At 38.2% G+C, this 26,507-nt stretch overlaps 1 protein-coding gene across 2 annotated transcripts in view; it reads left to right on the forward strand.

Moving 5' to 3' along the window:
- Positions 1–21,085: 21,085 nt before the first annotated feature.
- PRPSAP1 (phosphoribosyl pyrophosphate synthetase associated protein 1) overlaps positions 21,086–26,507 on the forward strand; it is a 28,216-nt gene continuing 22,794 nt past the window's right edge. Inside the window, exons 1-2 of one of the 2 annotated variants that reach the window (XM_083355400.1) lie at positions 21,086–21,174; positions 22,571–22,682. In XM_083355400.1, the coding sequence (XP_083211526.1) occupies positions 22,600–22,682 (83 nt within the window). In that variant the 5' untranslated portion in view covers positions 21,086–21,174; positions 22,571–22,599. Of the gene's footprint in view, positions 21,175–21,344; positions 22,683–26,507 lie in introns of those variants that run through there. The other variant, XM_083355399.1, reaches the window with a different exon arrangement.

The raw sequence follows: 26,507 nt of genomic DNA on the forward strand, positions 1-26,507 counted from the left end.
TCTAATGCAGTCCAATGCAGCATGCATATCTAAAACTAGAAGGGGTTCATTTCTTTATATGGAAAGCTTCTTTGATCATTTTTCCTCAGCCAGAAATGTTGAACTACATGCTGTTGTCTTCCCAAGTAGCAGTAGGTCAACCACTCCTCATGAGTAGACCACAAGAATTGAGGCTCAGCTTATGAGTCGAGCAGCTAGGATTCGAAGGATACCAAGCTCACAATCGCTACACAGCCTTTTTTGGACCAAATGTTTGGCCAAGCTTCATTTCTTAATCTTTGCAATTATTTTTATTGCTTTGGAAATATTAAGACCTTTTAGAATGACAAGATTTTATTTCATTTACTGGGTGAGTCTCCTCCTTAGAGAAAAAAGTTTTAAATACAGTCTTAAAGACTTTGAATAATATATTTTGAAATGACCTGCAAAAGTGTGTTTAGAGTTAGATTTTTGATAAATTAAAAATGGGCTAAGGGTCTGTATTATTGCCTTGCTTAATGATTCCAATCCCTGCTCTCCCTGTTGTGAGCATTAAGCAACTACACAGGTTAAGTGAAGCAGAAGGTACCTCGGGCAGGACTAGCATGGGCCCAGGCCCGCACTGCAGCACTTCCCCAGCACACAAATGGTCTTTATTCTTATATTTTTGTACATTGTATTAATTTGTATTTTTTAGAATTGCAGTTTTCAATAAAAATATTATAAAAATACCTTCTTCTCTAGGGTTAAGAAGTTTCATGTAGCATTTGAATAAGTCTTCCTTCTCTTTCTTTTTCTTTATTTCTTTCTTTTTTTTCTATATATATTTAATATCATTAAGGTTTGTATTATCCTATATAAGCTAGAGAGTGATGGATTTTAGAGTTTATGGTTGTTAGTATATGGTTGTTTATGATTTTTTTTTCTATTATACCTTGTATTTAGCTCTGGGAAGTGGGGGGGAGGGGGGGAGGGGGGGAGGGAGGGAGAGGGGAGGGGGAGGGGGGATTGTTAAAGATAAACTGTATGTTAAAACTTTTCAATAAAAAAAAATACCTTCTTCTCTCTTAATGTTTCGGTCATTTAATCATCTTCTAACCATTTACTATTATTAAGTCCTTGTACATGTTCCTGCCCATGATGACTTATCTCTGTTCTTGTTTGTAATTCACAAGTGGTGTTATCTAGTCAGAGGAAGATTCTCAGGGATGGCTAATTATGTAACTGCATTGTGAATTGGATATACAGAAAAAAAACTAAGGCTTTATGGAAAGGGCGGTATATAAATGTAATAAAATAAATAAAATAAAATAAATTCCTCAATTGAAGATAAAGGTTACTTTCACAATGGCTGATTAAATCATTTTTTTATGATTCTTACCTCTTCTGGTATTTAACCACATACACGTTCATAATGCTATTCACTTTTGGAGTAAGCGTGCAAAACACATTCTGCAAAGTGCAGAAAAAAATCATTTTGGAATTATTAAGAATGCTTAACTCATAGAAGTATGAACAAACTATAAGATACTTTAGCCCAAAGAAATTAAGACCTGAAAATACCTATATAAATTGAGTCACTAATGCCACCATTCTATCCTTGAAAATTACCCAAGTTTTAAGTTCTGTCACCAAGTCCATGCATGCATTCATCTCAGAACTGGCTATCTTCTCATGTTTATCCCAGACGAAATATTCTCACACGTGAGCCTTCAAAGAAATTAATGAACCAATGTATTAGCATCACTCGTGAGAATGCTGATTGCTTTGAAATGTCAGAAAAGATGGGATTGTAGCTGCTGAAAGTCCTGGTCTATAGGACTTATATGGGATTACCATACCAATTTCTCAAGTATTTACAAAGCTTTCATGCCAGTGTTATACTGTAAATATGGGGGTTAGTTAGACTTGACAGGGTGTCACATTGATATTAGAGACAGATGGTTCTATTTCCCTAGGCCTTTTCATTTTTGAGTACCTCATGGATCAGCCTGATAATGGGTCTTCAAAAAAAACACCTTGAATTATAGGTGGCATTTAGATCCTAAAAAGCTTGCAAGTATGTATCCGAACTATCAACCTAAATGTTGGAGATGTGGTGGCGAAGACGCAATGTATTTTCATATATGGTGGACCTGTAAAAAGGTTAAAGCTTTTTGGATTAAAATCTGGTGGAATATGCAGAAGATATTCAAGCAAAGGATAAAGTTTTGTCCACAATTGTTTTTATTGGGCATAATTACGGATACTACTGTTGTGGACACTAAGTTGATGTTGGAGCAGTGGGCTAATGCCTCCTTAAGTAACACCAGCTGCCTGCAATTAGTGCAGGTTCGCATCCCACCAGGCTCAAGGTTGACTCAGCCTTCCATCCTTCCGAGGTAGGTAAAATGAGGACCCAGATTGTTGGGGGCAATTAAGCTGACTTTGTAATAATGCCGCTTGGGGGGGGGTGTATGAAAGCTCTAATAAGCAGGCATATACATAGAATGAAGGCTACTGCTAAGCTTGTAAGCCACCCTGAGTCTTCGGAGAAGGGCGGGATATAAATGGAATTAAAAGAAAAGGGAAAAAAACTTAATTACGGCAGCAAGACTTTTAGTAGGTCAATATTGGAAGAAGGAGGAACTGCTGACTATAGAGGAATGGACTCTAAAAGTTTCTGACCTGGCGGAAATGGCAAAGATGTCGGCTTATTTGAAAGACCATTCGCAACGTTATATTATGGAGTGGAAAAAGTGGATTGATTACATCCAGAACAAATATGGGACTAAAAAGTTTCATTTAGCATTTGTATAAGTTTTGATGTGATATTAGTATTGCTTGTAGTCATTTTATATGAGCTAGAGTGCGATAGACTTAATAGTTTATTGTTGTTAACATATGGTTGTTTATGATTGTTTTTACCTTTATACCTTGTATTTAGCTCTGGGAAGTCGGGGAGGGGGGAGGGGGGAAGGGGTGGGGGGAGGGATAGGGAGGGTTAGGAAGGGTTGGGTGGAGGGAGGGGGGGAGGGATTGTTAAAGATAAAATGTATTGTAAAACTTTTCAATAAAAAAAACCCTTGAAGAGACTCAATTTATTTATTTATTTTTGCAGTGGGAGAGGGCCTTGTTTTTTTTATTTTACTTGTTCAGTTTGTGAGGGTATCTGGATTGATTACTAATTGCTGTATATTAATTTCTTCCTCTGTTATGAGGGTTTCAACCTTAGGAAAGCTGGAATTGTTTTTAAAAATCTGTTATTTTACCTTTCATATTCATTTGGTGTTTTAAGATTTTATTTTCATGGTTCATTTCATTTTCATTAAAAAAAATTAATACGTATCTGTAGCCCAGGATTAAATTGGAGTTCTTGGTGCTCTCTGAGCTTGGTGTATGTTTGCAGACATCTCATTACCTACCTAGCTAATGTCATCAGTGTGAGTGAGTGTGGAGTTTGTGGTGTGTTTATTTGCAGTAGCTTTGGTGGGGTTGTGGTAGTGGTTTCTTGATTAGAGGGTTATTTTTCTGCCTGATTATTTGCCTGGTGCTGATCACTGCTCATCTGAATTTACGCTGCCGAAGGAAATATATTGTCTTTTTTGTTTCCTTTCTAATTTTTTTAATTGTCTCTTTTGAACGGATATAAATGTTGTTTATCTCAATGTGTCCCTTCATTTGTCTGAATGTGAAGCTTCCAGGAATTCTCTAGGATTTTTGGATTTGGATTGGTTTTCTTTCATTCTGTCTGCCTATCTCACCTAACTTAGTAGAGTGCATCAACAAATAGCAACTGTCAGAAGACATGATGAAAACATCTTACTCTCACCACACATGGACAGACTCAACCAGTTTGAATTTGGAAACTTAGCATCTTAGAGCAAGCCAAAAGTGAGCAATTAGAGAATGCAATTATTTAAGAAACAACTGTGTGAACCTAAAGTTATGACAGGAGCCGGGGTAGGACATAAGCTACCTGCTGATTTTTGAACTCTCCTATTGGTTATGAGCAGTTTCAAAATCTGGCAAGAAAAACAGGAGTGAGGAAAGTCGGTGCATTTTGTACCAGCTTGGAGTTGGTATGTGCATGTGAAACAAGTACCTGAATGCTGTAAGAGATCCGAAGACAACAATCTGACCAGAGATTTTCATTCTAAAATCTAGAACAGGAAATCTTTCCGCTTCCCAGGATACGTTGCTTCTGAACATTGACTTCAAGTTGGATTCAGTTGTACCTCCTGTGTCTTACACAAGGACAGTTTTTTCTTTTATCATGCTACATATATGCATCTAATAATCCAATTGCAAAGGTGTCAAAATTACCATTTAGGAACCATGTAGTTTGATAAAAATAATTATATATACTTTCAACATTTAATCCTCATATGACTTTGCTATATGTTTCCCAATCCTTGGTATATACTTGGGATAACTTATATCTTTTATTATTTGTTGCTCTTGGAGAAGCAACAAAATTATTACTATAAAAAGCTAACATGATCTTGTTGAAAATACTTAGTACTAAACTTTAAACAAGCTGAACAATCATAGCTGATCATAGATGGTAAAGAAGTAATTATTTGATTATTTTAAAAAAATCAGCAAGGAATATCTTCATGTGACCAAGTTGAAAGCTATCATATTGTATTACTGTAATTAAAATGCACATTAAAATACATGGCCTTTGGAGGGCTGGGGGAGTAGGGAGTAAATTTATTTAAATTTGACAATTGGAGAACTGTAATAATGATAGAATAACTGTTTAAATTAAAAATGAGATTTAAATAATCCAAGATTAATTGTAAAACATTGCTACAATATCCCTAAATTTTTATTTATACTGTTAGGTTTCAAAATCAGTATACATATTCATATGAAAGTGAGCAAACAGTCATAGCTTTATTTCTAAGGACTAAAGAAAGGCATCTCTACTGCAATTTTTAAAAAATAGGGTGTTAAATTTATACCTACCCAGATGGAAATATCTAGCCAATCTGATGATCCTGTTTTAATACCTAAATGAGAATCCATCAAGAAATATCAAGGCTGTAAGTCCTGAGACATAAGCTTGTAAGCCGCCCTGAGTCTTCGGAGAAGGGCGGGATATAAATGGAATTAAAATAAAAATAAAATAAATAATATCAAGGAGCCAATGGGAAGCTACTTCTATTCCATATTATTGCCAAGAAAACTGTCAATGAAGTCATGAGGAATCAAGTTTGACTTGTAGATGTTACTTTTTATTAACATATGGGATATATACATCAGTCAACACATGTAGCATCCTCATGCATATATCAGAGCATAAATGACAGATTACTGTAATTACATCATGCAATCTGAAAAAGAAAATGTAGACATAAATTACATAAGGTACTACTTTTGAGGAATAAGACATTAATCATGGTTAATATGTAGTGTCTGAGTTAATACAACTTATAGTACATTAAAGCCTAAACCAAACAAACCACATTAGGGTGTAGTAAAGTAGATGAACTCTGATTTAGATGCATATAGCTTTTCCAGGTGATTTCAGTTCTCACTGCCAGTGATGCCCAGTTTCGTACAGTCCACATAATGATGGATGTAGAAAGACATCATTTTACAGGTGGCCTGGTCACACATGTTGTTTGTCAGAGAACCTGGAGATGAAAGAAATTACTTTGATAACTGTGAAAGTACCAGATTGTTCTACTCCTTTAAGGCAACAAAATTGCCCATGCTACAAGTGCCAGCTGAGCATGGAAGACAAGATGGAGCTACAGACAAAACTTCTAGCTTCTCAAAAAAAGATAAGGAATTCATGAAGAACAACGACATAAAGACTTGAACCTGTCAGGAAGTGCTTTTATTCTCTGTCGCTTCAGAATAATTTCTAGGGCTTCCTTGTTCATGATGTTTCTGACTTCTGGATGAGGAGCAGTTGTTATAAACTTCAGAGATTGAAAAAGATGCTCTGTAAGAGGCTCTTTCAGAGACTGAAAAAGAGGTTCTGTAAAGGAAAGAATACTTACCTCTGTCCTAAAGGAAGGAAGCAGGTGTACTGTTGATCAGAAATACTCTGACTGTAATACCTGGTGCCCAGTTTAGATATATAGTTTTAGCTCATTAGAGTTTGCTGTAGTTTTTTACCTTGGAGGATGGAAATTTATCAGGCTAGGATCAAGAAATAGATGTAGAATGTTTGAGGTGATTAAGACTAAAACAAAAGTGAAGCAACCAAATATTTAAAATGAAATTACAACAACTCTTTCACCAGCTATTGGGGAGTGATTGGTGGTTTTCTTCCTGTGCTTGTATTTGTAGTCCTCTTGAAGATACACCAAATCACTTGCTGAATGGATGACTTTAGAAAATGAAGCAATAAACTAAAATATTTAAAAAATTTCCTGGCACACTTTTATACCCACAATAGATATAAAATTCTTCATATTTTAAAAATTGACAGTTAAAATGTAAATACTCTTCATTCAAATGAATATTACTATAAATACAAAATATTCTTTACTTTTTTTCTAATTTGCTCTGGTTAAGCATTCCTAGATCATGAAGGTCTGAGACTAAACTGGTAAGAATACGGGAAAAATCTGTTTGTTATCTTTGGCTAATTGATAACTTGAAATGTGTGACAAAAAACAATACACAAATTAAAGAAATACTGAACAGAGTCCCTATGATAATGAAGCAATTCTCAGTAACCACAAATGTTCTTCAAAGAGCACAGTGATTTATACATTACTCTGCAGTGAGTAATGCTCTGGGGTTAAGAATTACCGCCTCCTTCAAGCAACAATAGCTTTCCCTCAGCATTTCTAAAAGAAAATTTCCTTTTGTACTATTTCTAAAATCTGTTAGCTGCCTCTTACTTCCCACTCTCTCCTTTCTGCTTAAAAGCTAACTATGTAAGACAGTCATGACAGGTTAATACTATCACCAAGATGCTAGTTGTACACTCCTCCCTGTCCCCTGACCCTGTCCATAAATCCATGGAATTATCTACTCTGGTGATATTCCCTTGGGATATGCTCCTCTCTGCCTCAGAAGAGATTTGTGTGTTCAATTTAGTACTGGAGACAGATTTTAGATTTACAATAGAACTGAGGAACCTTCTTCGCCTTTCGGGTTTTTATCCTAACAATCTTTGAACATTGAAATCTCTTTTCCATATAGTAAGAACTAAACTAATAAATCTATACACAACTTTCTGCATTCTATTCGACCTGTTATAAATCACAGATGGAGGGGTTACCCCGTCACGTTACCTCAATATCAGCATTTTGTAAACTATCTGGTGATATTTCAGTTTGCTCTTAAATCAATGTTGCCCTAATACGGAGTTTAGATTTCTCCGATGTACAGTTTTCATAATTTTATGCAGTATGTTAACTTAATTACCCCAAATATGCATCTTTTCCAGAAGTTACTGATGTAGCCAATCTTGGTCATTTTGGCTGTACAGCTCTTGATTTGCTAGATCTACATGATATGCCTTTCAGGTGAACAAGGAGATCCTGCAATCCCTCATAGGCTTGTCTGAGAATTACAAAAACTATAGTACCTTGCTATGCAGATACTTTCCTTTTCATATTGTTCTAATGTAGGCTCTACCTTCAGGCAGAGGAAAGGAAAAATAGCGGCAGGCAGCAGGTGTGGATGAACCAAAATTCGACTACTTGTCAGTGCTGAAGGAAGATTCAGCTGCTGGTAAGTCAAGTTCTGAATGTGTGGTAAGGAGGACTTTTTCCCCCCCATTGTTTGAGATACAAAACATAGTACAAGATACTCTGCCTGAATGCTACTCTAGTTATTTTCTAGCAAAGCATTATATCTGTTTTGCACTTTTCTCCTGTGTAATTATACACACTGAATCATATTTTTATACAGTAATATAGTAATTCCTTGTTCTTCATCCTCGTCCGTAGTGCCAGTTGTTTCTTTAATTCTAGTAACTAGGTTTATATATGAAATGGGAAGCATGTTTTGCTTCAAACCCCAAGAATCATTTGGAATCAGCCAGTTAAAAAGAAGGAAACCTGGAAGCAGAGCTGTTTGTCAAAAAATCAATATCGGGGCTGCAAATGCATTGTGGTAACCCCACATCTTTTTAATGCACACTGGACTTCTCACTGACACTGAAAAGGGCTGGGGTTTAATCATGCAGTTGTGAATGCCAACCTTTTATTTATTTTTTTAATCTCCCCACCCTGTGGACACCTCTGCCTAAAACATTTTGGTTCTTTTAGGTTTCACATGATATAAATTCAGAACAATCCTGAAATTATTTTATGCAGTGTATCACACAAGGCCGGTGTGCTTCATTTCTTCCTCCTCCTGTTTCTTAACCTTCCTAAGCAGATTTTCCCTCAGCTGTAGGAAGAATGTGAAGTAACAAATATCCTTGCTCTACTGAAACCTTTCCATAAATGACATTAAGTTTATTTTCTCTTACATAGACTTATTCTTAAGTAGACCTAGGTCTAGTTCTTAATGTGGGAACTATCATAAAGTATTAAAATTATATTAAAAGTTAGGTTTTAAGAAGGTATTTGAAGACAGCACGGAGTTATACAGATCTCCAAGTATTTTGTGAAGAGTTCTAAGGCTTAAGCAACAAAATGATTAACAGCAGAGTTGCTTGTTAGAGCTTTTAGTCAGCTATATAATGCTAGCAACAAAAAAAATAGTAGCAGAAAAAAGAATGGGGCAATGCAATGGAGAGCTTTGAAGATCAAGACTTCTGTCATTGTATTTTAATGTTATATAGAAATGCTCTAAACAAACAAGCAAGAATAAAGAAGGGTTTCTTCTGCATCCTGGAATGGAAGCCTGTGGAAATATTGAAAGAATGTCACATATTACAGTGACAAGAGCATATTTTAACTGGAGATAAGGTTAAAAGAAATAGGGGAGAAGGTCAGAATTCATGAATCAGAATGTTGCTGAGAAGAGGAAAAGAAAGACACTATTTTTGCAATTATGCCAAAGGAGTAATATGATTAATCTATGAATTCAGTTTGGGAAACAAAGGAAGACAAATAAGTGAAGGGTGTAAGTGGAATAATTACCCAATTTTAATGTATGTCTTATTTTGACTGAGCTAAAATATAGGGTTTTTTGTTTTTTGTTTTTAAATGATTTAATAAGTTGTGTGAATCCAGCTAATGAACAGTAGTACATAATATAGTACCTGAAACTTATGGACATCTGATTTTCTCTGTTCCTGGAGAACTTCTGAATATTATCCCTGCATGACCTCATATACAATTTGCTGTTATTTTAAGTTACTTTTTTCCATCAAAAAGAAACACTGGTGTGACTTTGTAGTTCCATCAGGATTCCCAGAGGTTTAATCAATATGGATGCTGACATATTACCAGTGCCAATTGGCATGTTACCAGTTATCTATATCAGCACATTTTAAAAAGGAAGATACATACTGATAATGGAAATATTGTGCCATTTTCACTTTTGTGAAGCTGTATGATCTGATTAACTTGTATGAACCTTCTTGTTTTCTTTGGTACTTCTTTGAAATTTATTTCAGATGCTCTTTGAATGCAGCAAACAAAGTTACAAACAACACAAGAAACTCAACTGCACAAGAACAAAGAAGTCAGCAAATCTGAGTAATCTTGTACTATTGGCTTTTGTTGAATAGATCAAACATGTTCAGAGTCCTGAAATGGTCACGTCGTAGATAAATGGATGTATCATGAATGAAATACTCATGAATCTCTTAAGTCAAGCAATATATAGGCATGAAGGACTCCCCTCCCCAAAGATTAGGGGGAAAAGGATGAAGAGGAATGTCCTTTAAAAAAAAGCCCTAGATATCAGAATGCAAATTAACTTAAATTGATTTGAGGACTTTCATGGTTGGTTTTTAGGAAATTCACTTTCCTTCAATATGTCACACAAAGTCTGAATAGAGTTCCTCTTAACTAGTAGTTTAAGTGGGCTTGTTGCAAATAAACAAGAAAGCCATGGTGGTGCAGTGCTTAGAATGCAGTATTGCAGGCTAACTCACTGCTGACTGCCAGGAGTTGGATCCTGACAGAGTCCCAGGCTGACTCAGCCTTCCACCCTTCTGAGGTCAGTAAAATGAGGACCCAGATTGTTGGGGGCAATAGGCTGACTCTGTAAAACCACTTAGAGAGGACAGAAAGCAATGTGAAGTTGTACATACGTCTAAGTGCTATTCCTAAATTAGGAACCCAAGAATCCTCGCAATAAATATGGTTCTTCTCAATGATATGCTCTTTCTTCAACTGAAACCATGACAACTTTCATTAATATCAGCATTTTGCAGGAACAAAACCCTCCACAGTGGCCGGAAAAGAAAGTTCTGTTCTACAGGAAAAGAACATGAATTTCTAGATATTTTAATGAGGGCATGTGCCACTATTGTAGCACATAGGCACAGAAACTTCTCTGTTCGAAACAAGCAACAATGCCAAAAGATCTGGAGATGAAAGCAACTGCTGTGAGCTTACAAACTAAAAGCAAAAAATTCATGCTAGACACAAGGGTTATCACTGCTTGTTGTCCTAAAGCCACAAACAAAAGAGAACTGGCTGCATAAGAACAAAGGCAGTTGGCAAATCAGAGCAAACTTATTCCATTTGTTTGCTGATTTTTTTTTCTATAAACATATCAATAAGTTTAGAGTCATGAGATGGTCATGTCAGAAGTGAATGGGTGCACTATGTACATCACCCTTCCCCCAGAGATTATGGGGAAAAAAGATAAATAGTGATGGTTTTTCTAAATAAAACCCACAACACAATGCAATTACAGAGGTTCTGGAATTCTGCACTGAAAATCCAAACTAAATTCTCTAAGTATATAATCTAAAGTAACTGGAACTGATTTTCCATTTCATTAGACTCAGGTTAGACAGCGCAAATTTTTGTTTATTCAGTAATAAACTGAAGTTAACTATCAGCAAAATAGAGATACTGTGAATAGGCAGCTGGCAAGTCTGAGAATGTACCTGGAGCTATATTTCTCTTGCAGAAGCAGATACGTAGTTCAGGTCCTGAATTCACCTATCACTCAAGGCCTGGGTGTGGTGTCATTGGATGCATTCATCCACCTATATCTCATTACACAGTTGCAACTCCCAGGGATGGCCTGATCACTTTAGTACATGATCTTTGGGTTATTGCAATGCACTCTATAAGGGTCGGCCTTTGAAGATGGAACAATTTTAACAGACCAAGTGGCGGTAGCGGTGAGGGAGAACCTGTATCCGCGAGAGGCCACTGTTGTCCAAATAGCCGGGTGTGAGTCTCTCCTCCTTAGATGTGGCCCTAAGGCTCAGTTGGGCTTGCTGCTAGTGTACCTTTCACCTAGTCGCGTAGCAGCAGCCCTGCCCGAGCTTCTTGTCATCCTCTCGGGACTAGTGGTTGAGTTCCCCAAAATTATGATCTTGGGTGACTTCAACTTACCATCCCTGGGGAGATCATGAGTTGGCTCGGGAGTTCATGGCTTCCATGACGGCCATGGACCTGACGCAGATAATCCAGGGCCCAACTCATGTAGGAGGACACATGTTCGATTTGATTTTCCTATCTGGACAGTGGTTAGATGATCTGGGTGGGGGCTCTCCAATTGTTACGCCCCTGTCATGGACAGATCATCATCTCCTGTGGCTGACCTTCCGCTTTGCCACTCCCCGTCGTGGGATTACTGAACCAATAAAATGGTACCGCCCCAGGCGGCTTATGGACCCTGGGTGGTTCCAAACAGCGCTTGGCCCCCCACCTGCCTCCTTTGCTCATAGCTCGGCCAGTGCCATGGTGGAAGCCTGGGAAAAGGCAGCCACAGAAGCACTCGACCGAGTTGTACCCATGCGGCCCCTGACCCGTTGCAGATCCCAGTGGGCTCCATGGTTTTCTACGGAGCTCCGGGAGATGAAACGGCAGAGACGGGGCCTAGAGAGCTGTTGGAGATCCAGCCGATCCGAATCCGACCGATTGCGACTAAGGTCCTTTACGAGGTCTTATCTCGCGGCGCTAAGGAGGGCAAGGTCTAAATACTTTGCTGCCCTTATCGCGTCCGCAGATAATCGCCCGACCGCCCTGTTTAGGGTGACCCGCTCCCTCCTTAATCTAGAGGTGAAGGAGGATCCCTTGCAGGGTCGTGCTGAGGAATTTAGCCAACATCTGCTGGACAAAATCGCTCAGATCCGGACCAGTCTGGATTCCAACTGGGCAGAGTCTGACGATGAGAACATGGACAGTCTTGTTGATGTTATCTGGGAAGAGTTCGATCCTGTGACTCTGGACGAGGTAGAAAGGATCATGAGGAAGCTAAGCTCCACTACATCCTTATTGGACCCGTGCCCCTCCTGGCTGGTTTATTCGGCTCGGGATGGGACACGAGGCTGGATCCATGCAGTGGTAACTGCTTCATTGAAAGAGGGCAGTTTCCCTGCAGCCTTGAAAGAAGCGGTGGTGAGACCTCACCTCAAAAAGCCTTCCCTGGACCCAGCTATTTTAAACAACTTTCGCCCGGTCTCCAACCTTCGCTTTCTTGCGAAGGTTTATTTTATTTATTTATTTTATTGCATTTATATACCGCCCTTTCCCTGGGGACTCAGGGCGGTTTACAGGGAGTTAAAAATCAACCATACAAAAGTTAAAACCCAATTTAGAAAATATTAAATCAACCCTGTACTAGAAGATACTGATTATCTAGACCCGTACCAATCGGGTTTCAGGCCCGGACACAGCACGGAGACGGCATTGGTCGCTCTGATGAATGATCTCTGGCGGGCTCGGGACAGGGGTCATTCCTCTGTCCTGGTCCTATTAGACCTCTCTGCGGCTTTTGATACCATCAACCATGGTATCCTACTTCGGCGTCTCAGGAGATTGGGAGTGGGAGGCACTGTTCTTCAGTGGTTCTCCTCCTACCTTCTGGAACGTTCACAGTGGGTGTTGGCGGGTGACCAGAGATTGACCCCGAGGCCTCTCATTTATGGAGTTCCTCAGGGGTCGGTCCTCTCACCCCTCCTGTTTAACATCTATATGAAGCCGCTAGGTGAGATCATCCGTGGTTTTGGAGTGGGTTATCATCAGTATGCTGATGACACCCAGCTTTTCATCTCGACCCCAAACCACATCAGTGATGCCCTTGACGTGATGTCCCGTTGCCTGGAAGCGGTCCGGGAATGGATGGGGAGGAACAGGCTTCAACTCAACCCGGACAAGACTGAATGGCTGTACATACCGGCATGTCAGGATATTCAGAGTATTCCATCCCTTAATGTTGGGGGCGAGTTACTGCCCCCCGTAGATAGGGCTCGCAACCTGGGTGTCCTCCTAGATTCACAGCTCTCCTTAGAAGATCACATAGGAGCTGTGACTAGGGGGGCTTTCACTCAGGTTCGTCTGGTGCGCCAGCTACGACCCTATCTGGACCTGGATGCCTTACGTACAGTCACCCATGCACTTGTGACCTCTCGTCTTGACTACTGCAACGCTCTTTACATGGGGCTGCCCTTGAGAATCACTTGGAAGCTTCAGCTGGTATAGAGTGCAGCTGCACGGACGCTTTTGGGGGCTCCCCGATACTCCCATATTACACCTCTGCTTCGTGAGCTGCACTGGCTTCCAGTTGCCTTCCGGGTGAAATTCAAGGTGCTAGTGATGACATACAAAGCCCTACATGGCATGGGTCCGGATTACCTACGGGAGCACCTACTGCCAGCGTCAACACCCCTCCGTCCTGTGCGCTCCCACAGAGAGGGCCTCCTCAGGGTGCCACCGGTCAGAGAATGCCGGCTGGTGACCCCCCAGGGGGAGAGCATTCTCGGTGGGTGCGCCAATCCTCTGGAACCGCTTACCAGCCAAAATCCGGATGGCCCCCGACCTTCGCACCTTTCGGCGAGATTTAAAAACCTATCTATTCCAGCAAGCCGGCCTGGCCTGATAGATTTGGGGTTTTATTTGTAGATCTGGGGTTTTATTTGTTTTATTGTTGGTTTATTGTATACTTACTTTGCTCTGTACATCGCCCTGAGTCCTCCGGGAGAAGGGCGGTATATAAAACGAATAAATAAATAAATAAATAAATAACATTACCCCTTGGATGAGTTTTAGTATATTGGATGAGTATATTACACTCTGTAGCAGGAGAGAGGGGGTCTCCTCAGTCTCCTAAGCCAGGGAGCAGCACATTATTGGGAGAGTGGGGGATGAGCCCAGCTGTACAACACCCTTTCCCTAGAGGCCTGGCTGCTGCCAATATTGCCTGCCTTTCGGTACCAGGTGAGTTTTCCTCCTCCTGCCTCAGACTTACAAAGAAATGCCTTTTGTCTTTTAAGTGGCCCTCTGTCAGCGTAATTTATTTGCGAATTTTAAAGAGTATAATTTAAAATAATGTATTGCTTATTTTATTTGGCTTTATTGCATTATCTTATTACTTGCTGCAATACTATTGGAGTAATAGCTGGCTTAAATGTTTAAATTGATAATCAGACAGGTGGTCTGTCTGGGCTGAATCAGGTAATACGTTAGCATTTTAGAACCTTTTAATTTTGTGTAAAAGTATCTTCCCTATTTTTACAATTATAATTATTACTGCTGCTGTTATTACATTTTTATCCCACTTTTTAATGTATACTATAACTCAAAGTGGTAAATATACCTAATACTCCTGCTATTTTTTCATTGAGAGTGACTAGCCCAAAGCCTTTCATACCTAAGGGAGGCCTAGAATTCACAAGGCTCCTGTTTTCTCAGCTGTTACTATCAATATTTATTGTTGTGGTATTTATTATGAATTACAGTACTTTTTTACCGTATTTTTGATTTGCAATCAATCAGTTTAGGTCAGGTTGATAATTCTGTTCCAACATTCACTTGTAATCAGTGGTAATTATTGTTCTCCTAGCAATAATCCTACAATTTACTGAAGAAGAACTTTCTGTCTTGGACTCTTTGTTCCAAGAATTAGAATTGTATAAGAGCAAACACAACATTCAAATACTCACCTAATCATTAATCCATGGAGTATCTTACCTTTCCTAAAATACAACTTAATTATTTTGTTCTGTGCTTACATCAGGTCAGATGTATGCATTGACTTACATTGTTGTAAAAAGGTAAAGTTGTTACTCAGAGTACGTTCCTCTGTAAGTTAAATGAAGCACAAGATGCTTATACGTATTCAGTCACAATATAGGATTTCTCTGTGAGAAAGTGAATATCCTCCGTAGTAAAATTTTCTTATATTCTTTGATTTTCTGAATATTTCTAAAATAAACATTGCCTGAAAGTTTAATGTCTTTTTTATTTCCATATTTTTGCCTTTGTACTTGTTGAGTTTAAAAACATTTAAAACAACACAAATTTATTTTCATAGTCTATATACTTTTTTCCTTATAACATTTAAATAATTGTCAGGAAGAAGATCAAATCTTGCTGAAGCAGCATCATAGCAAACTATGCTTCTCAAATTATGGAAATGCAAACGAAAGGCAATTACGTACTGCATCACATACATGTCCATGGAATAATTTTCTTCAGTTTGTGGAATAACAAATGAACATTAGTTCGAGCAGTTAAATAATCAAAAAGTAGGACAATCTGTTAAGGGTTTTATTGCATAACAATACCTGGTCAGCACAGGGTGACATCCGAGATCATGCCAATGTCTCTTTTTTAGAATCAATAAATTTATTGTTGCGTTGGGTTCCACATTAATGCAGCATAAAAAAAGAATGAAATCAGTAGTGGGAAAAAGCAGTAAGGAAAAGTGCAAGTATATTGCAATGGAGTCAATGCTACAATCGAGAGCCAAAAATTTCTAAGTTTAAAAGAAAGCAGAAAAGAAAGCACAAGAAGAATATTATATTAATAATTGGAATTACTTCTCCAAGAAAATAATTCAATCATTTGGCATCTAACTCCTTCAATTTATCATCAATATTTCCCAATTTCATTCCAGACAGGGCAGCATTACAGGGGTGGAAACACTGTTTCACTGGAAGCTTACAGAATCTGCCTTCAAAGTATATGAAAGGCACTGTTGGAAAATTAAGAACTGTAAAAAGCCTTCCTCAAGGAAGCATTAGGGATGTTGACCAGATATTGGAAAGGCTTCTTATAATAGTGGTACCAACATGGAAACCCAAACTTGGAAAACTGCGCTGCCTACTGTTACATTTATGCAGGTGTCCTGTTTGAAAACTTACTTCTGAGGTTTTCACTGCTCCTAGTTCCCCCAAAGAGGGTCTCCTGAATATCAGACTTTTCCCACTTCCCTGCTACATCTGTATTTTTCCACTTATACTCCAGAGGGTCTCCTAATTCTCCAAAGTAATTTCAGGAAGGTAAGAAGAAACTGTAAGAAAGATGAAAATCCATTCCACCAGTGCCCAATCATTAGTTTAAAGCAGGGGGGTCAAACTCCCAGCCCACAGGCTGGATGTGTCATGCCCAAACCGCACCCACCCCATTGCTGGCCATGGGGAAAAAGTTGTGATATGTCGCGACACGTCACATAACATTGTGAGTTTGACACCCCTAGTTTAAAGCAACTGTCCCTCAGTTTAAATTCAGTTAATAAATAAAACTCTGTTTAGAAGTTATTTTTTATTTATTTTTTATTTTAATCCCATTTATATCCTGCCCTTCTCCGAAGACTCAGGGCGGCTTACAATCTAAGAAGCACAAATCAATGTGCTTAGCAATAGCCTTCATTCTATGTATATGCCTGCTTATTAGGGCTTTCAGCTCCCCCCAAGCGGCATTATTACAAAGTCAGCTTATTGCCCCCAACAATCTGGGTCCTCAATAAGTTATGCTTATTTCCAATTCAAGTTTGCCTTTGTTCTTTCCCAGCTGGGAAAACTGAGCCAGTTACACATTTGACTTGGCTGCTCATTTTATCTGACATGGCACATTGATTGGATAAACCCTTTATTATCTAACTGTCCTAACAGGGTCAGATGATGAGAATGTATCTTTCCTACAGATTCATTCTTAGAAATCTTTTTTTGGGGAGTGGGGGGTAGGATGCTGTCCATCAGCTTTGCTGTTTAAAGGCTCTTTAAATAATGTGTAACACTACAGATCAGATCCCATAGAATTCTATCACTTAACATAGTAAACCAAGTATTTTTGTGTACTCTTTTTGTTTCCCCACTATTTTTCTTTCAATTATATCCACTGTATAAAGAACTTCTAGTCTTTGACCATCTGTAAGATAGCCTTTATTTAATTAGCAACAAGATTAGCATCAGAACTGGCCGTTCCTGAGCTACCTTTAACAATAAAAGTTAACCCAGCCATACCGAGTAGCTGAATTAGCTACTATTTAAATTTCCCATAGTGGGTTGTATATGGGATGAATCTAAGATATTGAGAATTTACAACAGGACTAAGACAACTTGCCGCAGCCAACTCACCACAGGACAACTCACAGCGAGACAAGTTACACTGATACCAAAGATATGGTAGAATAGAATCATTAAAGAAAGGATGCAAAAGGAGGGACAAAATGAAATGTGAATGACAAAAAATAAATAATTATTTAATTTAAATTGAATTGTTGAATTGTCCCACAGCAAGTTGTCCCTCGGCGAGTTGGCCATGGCAAGTGGTCTGGCAGTGTTAATTATTTAGTTAACAACCTTTTGGCAGATAAAATCCTTCAAAGAGCAGATTATGTAGATCTTCCTCAAATTTATTGCTAGACTTAGTCAGCAACCACAAATCTGGGAACTTGCTTTTTACAGTAGAAAGCTTACAGATAAAATAATTTTAACTAGAAATTAAATTAGTTGGAGCAGTACACACACACACACACACACACACAGAGAGACTGCAGAAAAAGAAAAAGAACAAAAACTCTTCTTACATCCCCAGCAAGCGTAATCAACACTGACAGCTTATCACCATCTCTTAAAATAAAACCAACACATATCTTTATCCCATAACTTATTCCCTTCTTTATAAATCAATGTTTAAAGCTTCATCATATCATCTTAACCAGCAACAGTCCATTAAGGATTATCAGAAATAATTACAATATTAATAAACTATATCTAATAAACGTAGTTTAAATGCTTCCTTTTAATTTTATATCTCCTTTTCTAGCAATCCATTTATTTTAGCCTTGAGCAAATAAACCAATTTTATATTCTTTCCTCTTTCACCTGACAATCTTTAGTCCCCTCAAACAATTACTTAACATCTGCTTTCTTTTCATATTCTTTAGAAGCCCTTTTTGTAATTAAAGTATTAAAAGGTTATCCACATCACAGTGTTTGTATTCTTTCTCTTCTCAAGAAATCTAGTCACATCATTCTTCAGGTTTAATATTTGTGTGTTTTTTAAATTGTTAAATAATCAACAAATCTCATTTGCAAATGCATTTTTATTTATCCACTATTTCATCTTTTTCCATCTCTTATATGCTGTCATTTTAAAATCCACATTCAAATAAATTTCAGTTTTAACCGATGGAACTTGTTCCTCTTTAATGACATCATCTGGTTTTTCTATAATAACAGATAATTTTAAAATTATTTTCAGAGCCCAATAATCATAGATTTCTCTTAAAGCAGGGGTGTCAAACTGCCGGCCTGCGGGCCAGATGCGTCATCCAGAAGCCACACCCACCCATTGCCGGCAATGGCAAAATAGTCCTGATATGCCTTGTGACATCACGTGATGTCGCGAGTTTGACATGTCTGTCTTAAAGGATTTATTGATAAATTTATTTCCTTCTGATGCCCTCTAGTGACCAATTTTCAAAGTCATCAATTCCAGATGTAAACACAGAAATCTTTCCACAGAAAGGATTGAGAGTTACTGTAATTTCAAAGTTCTAATTCAAGTCCACCTGGACCTTAATTCATTTAAAAAATTATAAAATCAGCACTTCTGCTTCATATTTCCAAAAACCTTTTTTTGCAAAAGCCCAAATTATAACTTCTTTCTTAAAAACTGAAGAAAAACAGTGAATATGATCACATTTGCAGTTCTGAAGGTCCTTAACCTTCAAAAAGCAACAGAAAAAAGTAAACTCCAAAATGATTAAATGAGGTTTGGTTGACCCTTCAAAGGCTGCATCGATGGCTATGAGTTTAGTGGAATCATGCAAATCTCAGCTGTTTGAAAGCAATCACAAAGGTCAGTTTCTGCAATGTACTTACCACCCATACCCCAGCTGTTCAGTGTATAAATGGGCTATCTCAAGCTCTTTCCTTTCTCCAGAGAGATATCAACAGTCTGGATCCAGCAGCCATTTTCAACCACAATGTTTCCTGCTATCCCAAAGCTGCTTTTTCACAAGGCAAATTGGACTTTGTTTTTGAAGCGAAACTTTCAGTGTTTATTTCACAACAAAACAAATGCTGGAAGATTTCAGGACATGTCATATGAAGTTAGTAAGCTGGCTATGAAAGGGAACTATAACTTCATTTTCCAACAAGAAGTATATATTGATGTTCGAAATGCTAGCATTTGCTTTTTAGATTATTTTATCTGAAGATAAAAAATCTAAAACTGTTCTCATTTTGCACAATACTTAATTAGTGGAGGATGTAAAATAAAATACATGTAAAATAAAATACATTTTATTTTTCAATCAGCTTCCCCTGCTTTTATGACTGGATCTTATGTATTATCAATTTATAAGCATATACTGTTGTCATACAGCAAATCATATTAATACTCTTAAAACCATATTAATATGTTTAGTTTATGTTTTACATTTTTAATTATCAGTTTATATGCATTTCCATCAAAGTGTTCAGAATTATATACAGATTCTTCATCAGAATGATTTCCTTCGTCACAACAATTCTGTAGTATTATGCAAAGGCCGCGCTTTATTTGCAGCATCATTGTTGCATTTTAATGCAGTTAAATATATTTTATCATATTTTTATTTAAAATGGCTAAAAACAGAACAAAGTATATGGCAAACTTACCTATCTAGAATAATTCATAATATGAGTTCCATCAATTATTATTTGGAAAGCAGTACAAAATATAAAATTAAATGGAATACTGTATCCTAGTGAAGGAATTTAGAATAATCACAACTGAAATAAAATTTCCTATTTTTCCTGCTACTCGTTAATACGTATCAAGTCATTACAACTACCGGTATCAGAACAGACTGAAAACCTGAGGAAACACTGCCCATTAACCCGTCAGATCAAGACTGAAAGATGCGGACAACCACAAATTGGCAGCAAAATGATTCAGAAAACCTTTTTACTGCTAACCAACGATCGTCCGTATTTTTGCAACCCAGAGCTGGCAGCAGTCTTGTCACTGCACTTTTGGAGGGCTGATAACAAGACCAAACTTTCAAGTGTTTAGTAGTTTTTTTCTAAATAACGGTAATGGTTAAACTGATCCAGAACGATCTCGTTAAGTGACAGCTCACGTGGTCTTTTTTGGGTACCAGGCAGTTTAGCATCCCCGCAAGCACAAGCAATGCCGGTGCATGCGCAGTCCAGTTCGTCTAACAAACCTGGACAGGCGACTTATCATTGAACAAATCTGTCCTTCCATTCCCTTGCTAGCGCCGTCCTCACACATTATATACGCCAGGACTCCGTACACCAGGGGTCTTCAAACTTGGCCCTTTTATGACTTGTGGACTTCAACTCCCAGAATTCCTCAGCCAGCTTTGCTGGCTGAGGAATTCTGGGAATTGAAGTCCACAAGTCATAAAAGGGCCAAGTTTGAAGACCCCTGCCGTACACCTTGGAACGATAGCTTCAAAACGCTTCGCCATTAAGCCACTCTGCGTGCTGATTGGTAACATGGGAACTGTAGTCCAACTTAACTACAAGATTCCCAACGTGAGCGGACTGCTATTTAGATCTAGCAGGAGCATACATACATATCTATCATACATGCATATCTATCATACATACATGCGCGGCTCAGGTTTCTAACAAATCGTCTTCCAGACACTTTTGTCCAACGATTTCCTCCTCTAAGTTAAAATTGCAATAACCAAGCACTTTTCCCCACGGCCCTCGAGTACGAAGTTCTAGCTCCGCCCACTTCCGTTGCAACGACCATTGAGTTCCTCCCAAAGGAGATTTTCCCCTGTAACGGTCACTTGGCCCGCCAAGACAGGTAACCATCTTTATTGATGGAAAAGAATCCTCCACGGTTTAAAAAGGTGAATGAAACCGTTCGCCGAGCGGCCCAGCGTTTTAATTTTCAAGAGGTGAGTCGACCGAAGTCTGCCCGCGTGCTAAAGGGGAAAGCGGTAGATAGGTAGCGACGGACCGTTTCCCCTCTGCCCTCACTCAACATGTCTGCCTCTTACAGGCGAGAGCAGCTACATTTCGAAGCGCTGAGACAAAATGGCCGCTGAGAGCGGGAGGGGGCGCTCTAGCGCGGCGTCTCTGTTCTTCTGAGCCTACTGGCGGATTTGAGTCTCGCAGAGTTTGAGGCTGAGAGCGAGCGGGGCCAAGAGAGAGAGAGGTCGGCAGCCGCGAAGCGACGTGTTCACAACGGCCGGCTCTGTGATTTTTTGGCCCGGGAGCTGCCTCTGCTTCTCCGGAAGCTTCTTGCTCGACTCCTCCGTCCCGCCTCACCCTGTTACTTTCTCCTCGCTCTTTCCGCGCGTGTGTGTGTGTGAGACTCCGCGCCTTCTCCTTACGGCTCTCCTTTCGAAACGAGGCTTGGCTTTTAGTCCGCTTTTCGATCCCTCTCTTCTGCCTGCCTGCCTCGCCACCCGCCCGAGTCTTCTGCCTCCCTGTATTTTCCCAGTGGTTCTCCTTTCCTTTCGCCTCATTCAGAACCGTGTCTCTGGATCGTCTGAATTAACTGCATAGGTTCACGCCTCAGTTTCCCCACTCCCGCCCCCGGTGCCAGGAAAGTGGCTGCTTTCGTTTCTCCTCCTCCAGTCCCGTTTTTCACTTTCCCATTTCTCCTTGATTGGGGGGCATTCCCGCTTTCCCTCAGAGGCTCTACCGGGAAGATCCTATCGTGCTCTGCCTTGCTTACCTGTAACTAACTTTCTGTGGGGCTGCCAGAGCCTCCCGCCCCGCTCTCCAGAACTATCCTTTTTGTCTCTAGAGAAATTGGCTCTCCTCCTGTGTCTTGTCTTCCCTGTTTGGTATGTAACCAAAGTGCATTGCCTCATTGCTTGTTGCCTTCGTTGCCTCTGCGCTGTAAATCTTAACTGGAGAACAGTCCTCTCGACCTTTTTTTTTTTTTTTTTTTGCAATAAATGTAAAATCTCCTTTTCTCCCCGAGCAACTACTCTTTTTTGCCTGTTGTATTCCAGGTTGTTGATAATCCGTACGACCGCTTGTTTTTTTTAAGACTTTCTGACTTCTTGTGGCAAATGTCCAGCCTTGATAGCTTTATGTCTTGCTGAAGGGCTTTCCCTCGCCTAATTATTTTTTTTAGCTCTGCTGCTTCTTTGAATGTAACTTTCTCTGATTATCATAATAATTGGATAACGGGCAGTCTTTTCTAATCAGGTTTTTTGTTTTTTTTAATCGCCATCACTTATCTCAGTGCAGTGTGGGTGACATTAGTATTTGGAGAACTAAGGAGGATGCCAAGGAAACTGCTGTTACCTTATAAATCTGTGTTTTCTCACTCTCGAGTTCAAAGGGGGTTGCATGATTCTTTGGCAATGAATGCAGCCAGAAGTGGCTACCGGGTCTTCTCAGCAAATTCCTCAGCAGCTTGCACAGAACTGGCCAAGAGGATCACTGAGTGAGTGTGTTACAATTTTTAGCACTGCGTTCTTCTCCCTTAATGACTTTTAGTCCTTGGCAATTACTGTAAGACTGTGTAAATTCTATGACAATAATTGCCAAGGAGAAGTAGGCTTACCACAGTTTTTCCAGTATAGTTCAAGAATGTATGTTGCTTAAAACTGAAGAATCTAATTTTCATTTAAAGAAGCAAGTATTAAATTACAGCAAGTATTTTAAATAGTTTAGATTAGTCTTTAATAGACAGTAAGCATTCATATAAAGTATTTATATGCATGTTTTAGTTCCATTCATACAGCTGAGAAACAAAACCCTTATGTGCATTAATCCATATAGTATTTTATATTGTTTAACTTTGCATAATTTATTACATTTAGGTTGTACTATTGATAATTGTTTGCCCCCTGCACATCCCACCTAATGGTTCAGTGGCTATTTTGACAGCCAGTCAAAATCTATGTTTGCAGTTGAAGAGGGGTAATAGTAATATTAATTTTAAAGTGCTATGGAGCTAGAAGAGATGGCATTTCTTTTTAGTGTATCTCTGACATTTTACAAGATTAGAAACATAAAATTTTGCTCTGCTCTCAAGAAAGCTTTCAGAGTCAAAGCTGAGTCCCTATGTTCTACCTACCACTACATGATAGTGGTATAGAATGATAAGTTTCTATAGGCCCCAGTTTTTGCTGATTAACATTAGTCAACAAAATGATGGTTAATTTGAAAGCTATTAACGGAATACTCTTGTTGATTTTTCATTAACATCACATAGGTGAGAATGGGGGGGGGGTTGATACTCTCAGTTTCTGCCTACTTGAGCTGCCTTCTAATGAGAGCATGCTTTTTGGTGCAATGTTGATACATAAAATTGCATTAGAAAAACTTGATATACACTTTTTATTGTTTTTTAATCTTGGCATTTACATACTGTATTTACAGTTATGCTATATATTTGGAGCCTTGTTTTCTTATGTGCAAGTTTAAAATATTGCATATGTATTATTTTTTGAGATTGGAAGTAGATACAGGGATCAATTTCATATATTGTTTCAGCTTTTTTGTTAAAAGCATAGAGTAGATATATAATAGGTAATGATGCTGGAAAACCCTTTTCTTCCTCCATATCTAATACCTTACCAGCCTTTACTCATTCTGAACTTTTCTGTTCAGTTTTTCTGACCTTATATCTACAGTTCTGGACTATTTCCTAAAACTGTCCTTTATAACCTGGTTGTCAGTTTCATTCAGTGGGCTTACTTCTTTAATTCCTTCCTTGTAGAAAGAAAGATTAATATATCAGTTCTTGTTGTACCACCTCATTTGTTCTGATAACTCTTCAGTGTCTCATCTGAGATGATGTGAACTTTATAAGGGGTTTTTAACCCTTTTAATATTTTAAGGAACTCAATGCTGTCCTGTGTAAGTTTATACAAAGTCCTGCCATATTGAGTGGGTTTGGGTTGGTTAGCTTCATAAATTGACAGCCAAAGTTTGATTAGTAAGATTGTCAGAGGAAGAAGTAGTGTTTTTGCTATTAATTAGTGTGGAAACTTGCTAGGACTGACTGATCTTTAGTCAGTTTCCTGGAAAGCTGATTAAGGCTTTTCCATACTCTGGTACTTTAGCCTCAAATGCTGTAAATTTAACTAGTGATTAACCATCTCAAACTGTTACCAGTCATAAGAAGGAAAGCCCCAACCAATAAAAAGAATAGGGAGACCTAAATTCTATTTAATAGACTTACTGAAAATTGGACTTGTAGTGCAAGCTGGTTCTCTACTGCGTATGCATTCTACATTAATGTTGTTATAGTAGATTATTAGTTTCTAGTTTCTTAATTGTATGAACCCTTTCAAGTAAAATGAAAGCAGACTTAAAATATATATAATGTTGCAATTAAAAAGCAGAACAGAACTAGCATACACCATTTCTCTCTCTCTCTCTCTCTCTCTCTCTCTCTCTCTCTCTCTCTCTCTCTCTCTATATATATATATATATATATATATATATATATATATATATATAATTCTATTCTTCAACCTGAGTAATAATTTAATAAGAACATTTTATGTTAATATTGTCAGAAAGAATTATCCCAGATTTATTCCCTCTTACTTTGCTATTAAATGTTTACATTTGTGAAGAGGAAAACACACAAAAATCATTGGAGAGATAATATTTTGTATGTTTTGTCTGCTGTTGTCTAGCTAGAAGTTTTTGGTGCACAAACAATCACAGACATCTCTTACCCAAGATAAATAGAGAATAATAAGGTTCCTGTATCTCAGGATCAGCTTTTATTAGCCACAGATCTTAGTCTCTTTCCTTACTTTCTGGTCCTAGCCTATAAATCAATAAAGTGATTTATAGGCTAGGACCAGAAAGTAAGGGAAAAGATAGCAGTTATGATAACCCATCGCTAAACTATTCAGATATAAGCTTTATTCTGGTTAGAATTTTATGCACAACAGAGTAACTGCCTTGCTCTGTTCTACTGAAAGTCAGTCCTTGATACAAATCTTTACAGTAAATCAAAACCTTACATGATTAGGTGATAGTCACTGAAAGACTGAAGTTTTCTATGTATTTAAGGTAGTGCAGGTGGTCCTTGACTTACAACCATAACTGAGCCCAGAATTATGATTGTAAATTGTTGTGCTCATAATTCAAAGCACCATGTGACTAGACCTGATTTTTTTTACATTTTTTGCAGCATTTGTTACGTGAATTTTGCAGTTGTTAAATGAATCAATTTTCCCCAATGAATATTTTTTGCCAAAAAGAAGTAAATGCCAGAAACTGAAAAAAAGTCATAAATCATGCCATAAAAGTGAGCTGGTTACTAAGTGCCCAGATGTGATCATGTGACCGGGGGGGGGCATATGTGGCCATCATAACTTTGAACCATCATTAAGAGACCAGTTGTAAGTTAAGGACTATCTATAGAGACTATGGCAAAGAAGGGCTTGTTGAACTATACTGGGAAGTACCATACATGTTTTTTTGTGCAAAATTACTATTAGAGGGAATTATTTTTTTTAACTTGAAGAACAGTGAATGTTGATCAAAGCAATAATATTTCGGCATTTTTAGATTTTATTTTAGATATAACATTTATTAGATCTACATTTATTGTACTTGAACTTTTGCACAAACAAGGAACTGAAAATTTGTAATTCTTGTTCAGTTTTTTTTAGGAGCAACATATCTGCAAGTCAGAGCATTGTAAATAAATCATACTTTCTGAACTTCTTTCAAAGTAATATGAGTTTGGTCCTTGGAGGTTTTAACTTGCAGATATAATATAATTAGAAATGAATATAGTGATAAAATAAAAGACTCTGGAACAAAATCAGATTCTTCAGAAAGTTCATAATTACATACATAGTTGCTCTTCTTTTTTTATTCTTAGAAAGCTGTAAAGGCAATGCAGTAGATTGTTTCATCAGTACAGGGTTCAAACAACCTTCAGAAGCCATATTTTAAAAGCCATTAAGGAATATTGCAAGATGGCCATTGAACTAGTTATTAACGTTATACTCTGCACAGCTTTATTATGATTTGTGGTTTAAATATTTTAAGTAACTAAATTTAACTTGATGTAAATATAAAATTAATGTTGGGCTAGGCCGCAAAAGGAATGTGATTGCTTTACACAGCAGCAATTCAGATCAGTGGTTAGGAATAATAATGGTTATGTTATCTCAAGGATCAGAGAGATAATAGCAGCCCCAAATACCAGTTGTCTGGAAGCACAAATACTATTTGGCAAGGTTGGGTTTGTAGATTCTCATAAGAATCTGGTTGCCACTGGTGGAAGAAA

The sequence above is a fragment of the Vipera ursinii genome, assembly GCF_947247035.1.
Source record: "Vipera ursinii genome assembly, chromosome: 2".
NCBI classification, from domain to species: Eukaryota; Metazoa; Chordata; class Lepidosauria; order Squamata; family Viperidae; genus Vipera; species Vipera ursinii.